We start from the raw sequence: 3,231 nt of genomic DNA on the forward strand, positions 1-3,231 counted from the left end.
TATGTAAGCAGGGCTGTGTGTAACCACGGCATTAATGTATCTAGAACAGATTATATTATTTTGACTGTGTGGTCTAATTCGTTGCCAAGTTTCCAGTAGTTTAATCATGATCTAATTTGAAATCATTAAAACAGTTCTGTTTTTTTAGAACTGCTTTTTCATCTCTAGGGCTAAGAATACCATAACTGCAATCATAGCTAGTGATCAAAATTACAAAATCCTCTGTAAACAAAAGTCACCAAAGCAGATTACTAATGGGTGATCCTGAACTCTGTTGGCAGCAGTTGAGCCATAAGGTGATGTGGAAACCATGGGTCTAAACTTGTGAGCTTTTATGAAGGTGGCATGTAAAATTTAAATCCAAACCTGCACCTAGAATTCATTTTTTAAAATCCGTGTTACATTTTCCATCAGAATCCTGGTTGACGAAGCTTCTTGACTTAAAAGTGTTGAAAATCTAGATCTGATTTTCTAGTGCGATCGTTTATTATCTTAAACCAATACACAAATTAAGCACAGGTAATATGAGGGAAAATTGGGGGTTGAGTGGAAATATAGGGGCATATGTTTTATATTTGGTTTGGTTTGTTAGAAAACATTAGGTTCTTTACTTCTGCTCTATTCAAACAGTAAAATAATTGCATGTAATAGAAATTTACACGCCAGACTTTATTCTGCATTTCTTGTTCAAATTTCTAGTGAGTTTTTGCACAAATAATAAATAAAATGCTTCAAATATCTTCAAGTCTAAACAACCATGATATAAATCTTTCTAATGAACAGACATGTGCAGACATACAAGCTTAGGGTTTTCATTTTAAACTAAAGAAACTCTCTAGCTTCAGCTAGCAAGAGCCTGGGTTTTGTTCATCAGATTTTTCTCATGTTCTTAAAATTGTATTTGTATTCAGTTTCATTTGAATACTTTTTTGATTTGTCCGAACAGCCGATGGCTATCTTGAAGAGTCTGTATTTAACTTGGCACTTTCCATTCCACATTCCTTTGCTATTCATAGCACAGCAGTCATACTCATCTCCAGTACACAGAAAAGGAGGCAGTTCAGCTTGCAGCTGCAGATTTCCTCAAAGGTTTGAGTATTTACAAACTCCTTACAGCATTATTTTTTTTAATGTTGAGAAGACCAGATACTAGATATAGTGGGTGGATTTTTTTTTCATCTCTACTGCTCCCATGAAATGAGAGACACTGGGACAGAAATTAAACCTGTGTCTGTAGTAAGCAACACTTGTACTTAAAATTAGATCCATGTAGAGCGCATGTTCATATGGGGAGAGTAGGACTGTACCTAGGCAGAAAAATCTGCTCTTGAAGATGCAGTTGTCGAATCTCAGTCTAAACTGTCAAGCAACATGAAGAATAAAATGTTCGTCGGATTGACAAGACTAACTAAAACGTGGAAGAATAAAGGCATCTGTGCTGGAGTAATGCCTTTTTATTACCAGAGCTTCACAACAAAGAATTTGATCCTTTTGAGTGGTTGTAAGCAATATATTTTTTCTTCAGCTGGCAATAGATAGCAGAGTATGTTAAACAAAACCAGTTTTCTAAATGTCTTCGAATGTTTTCTACCAAATTACTTTGACAGAAACTATCATTTCTACTTACTGCATTTTCAAGCAAATATAGTTAGTGATTATTCTTTTTTCTTATTGTTTCAAACATGCAACACACTTCTAAAAAGTAATCTCTCACGGTTCTTTTTGTATACAAGCTTGAATTGTGGAAATATTTTTTTTTCTTGATAGTGTCATTTAGTTTGTGTGCTTTTCCAGAGCCTAAGAAAGAAGAATTTAATCTCAAAAATTAGAAAACAGATTTTTTTTGTATGTAAATTAAATTTCTGTAAGACTCATAAGCTGCCTATTGCTTCTTTAATGATTATGACTGTATGACAAATGCTTATTCTTTAGCAATACAACTCCTCCTACTGAACTCATAAACGTGCTTTATTTTCAATATGTTATCAAACAGAGTTGTTTTTTTTTTTCTTTTGCAGTGACTAACCTAAATTTTCTACTGTTCAAAAAGCCTGGCTTTCCAACACATATGTAGCTGGAGGCAAGCAGTCTGACATTTCACATCAAACAATAAACCTAGCACACTGAATAACATATATATAAAGATTTTCCTTTACTGTAATATAAATAGAGCCGCATGCTTACTACAGTCTACAGTGTTGCTTGAATGATATTATTTTGTTATATTAAGAATGATTTTATCTCACCAATAAATTATGGACAAGGTTCTAATTCTTTCCCACTGAGTTCTTCATTTCAACAACCAAAATGCCATCATGGCAGAAGAGCGCAGACAAGTCTTTGTTTTCCACTCCATTAGGTAGTTTGTATTGTCTGGTAAAGCTTCGGGATACAAAACCGTGTTCATCCATCCTGGGTCCGTGCTGAGCTTTGATCAGGAGCCAGCCTTCAAAAGTCTGAATAATGATGTCTTCAGGGCGGAACTGCACAACATCCAGCAAGACTTGAAAACCTGTGTTTTCCTCTTCCCATCCACAGACGTACTTTCTGTGGTACACCTTTTGTTGCTCGGTGCAGCTGTAGAAGGGCCTGGCAAAGCGTACAGAGAGTGGTCCAGTTTGTGTGCTTCCAGCTCTTGAACAGCAAACTGCTCTTGATAGCGTACGGGAGTTTCCACCCAGTGTCTTATAACAGCTTCTGCCATTGCTGAGGCAGAAAGATAAGTTGCTGCTCCTGTCGCTTTGGGGAAGCTGCAGAGTCAGAGCAAACTCGTCCCAGTCATATGCCTTACTCGCAGAGTAGCTTATCAGTTGATGTCGCCTTTCACTTTTAGCACAGACAGAGCTTAACATTTAATAGGGCGTGCTGTGCTCCAGTGCCAGGAGACTGGCTTCATCTTTTATCCACTAACAATAGAGCACTATTTATAGTGCTGGGGTCTTGAGTGGCTTCAACACATGCACAGTTTTCATGCGTAAATAGTAAAAGCAAAATTTTAATGCATCTCTGATTATTGCAATATTGTGCAGTTTGTTGTTATGAATAATGAGAAGACAAATAACATGAAAGATTTGTTGATTTAAATGGAAGTTTAATGATTCTGTTTTTCCGAGGGATACATGGCAATAGATACAAACTCTCTATTTCTACTAACTGAATTACAAAGTTACTGAGGGAAGGAATTTACTTATCTTGACAGTAGGAACGGAGCAGATTTCAGGTTAGAAAAAC

The 3,231-nt window shown here is 36.2% G+C and overlaps 1 protein-coding gene across 1 annotated transcript; it reads right to left on the reverse strand.

The window, feature by feature from the left end:
* Nucleotides 1–2,267: 2,267 nt before the first annotated feature.
* On the reverse strand, nucleotides 2,268–2,704 carry HSPB3 (heat shock 27kDa protein 3). The gene is given in 2 exon segments (XM_009699871.1): nucleotides 2,268–2,536; nucleotides 2,539–2,704. Coding segments are annotated over 2 exon segments (435 nt in total).
* Between the last annotated feature and the right edge of the window lie 527 nt (nucleotides 2,705–3,231).

The sequence above is a fragment of the Cariama cristata genome, unplaced genomic scaffold (assembly GCF_000690535.1).
Source record: "Cariama cristata isolate BGI_N322 unplaced genomic scaffold, ASM69053v1 scaffold4035, whole genome shotgun sequence".
Taxonomy (NCBI): Eukaryota; Metazoa; Chordata; class Aves; order Cariamiformes; family Cariamidae; genus Cariama; species Cariama cristata.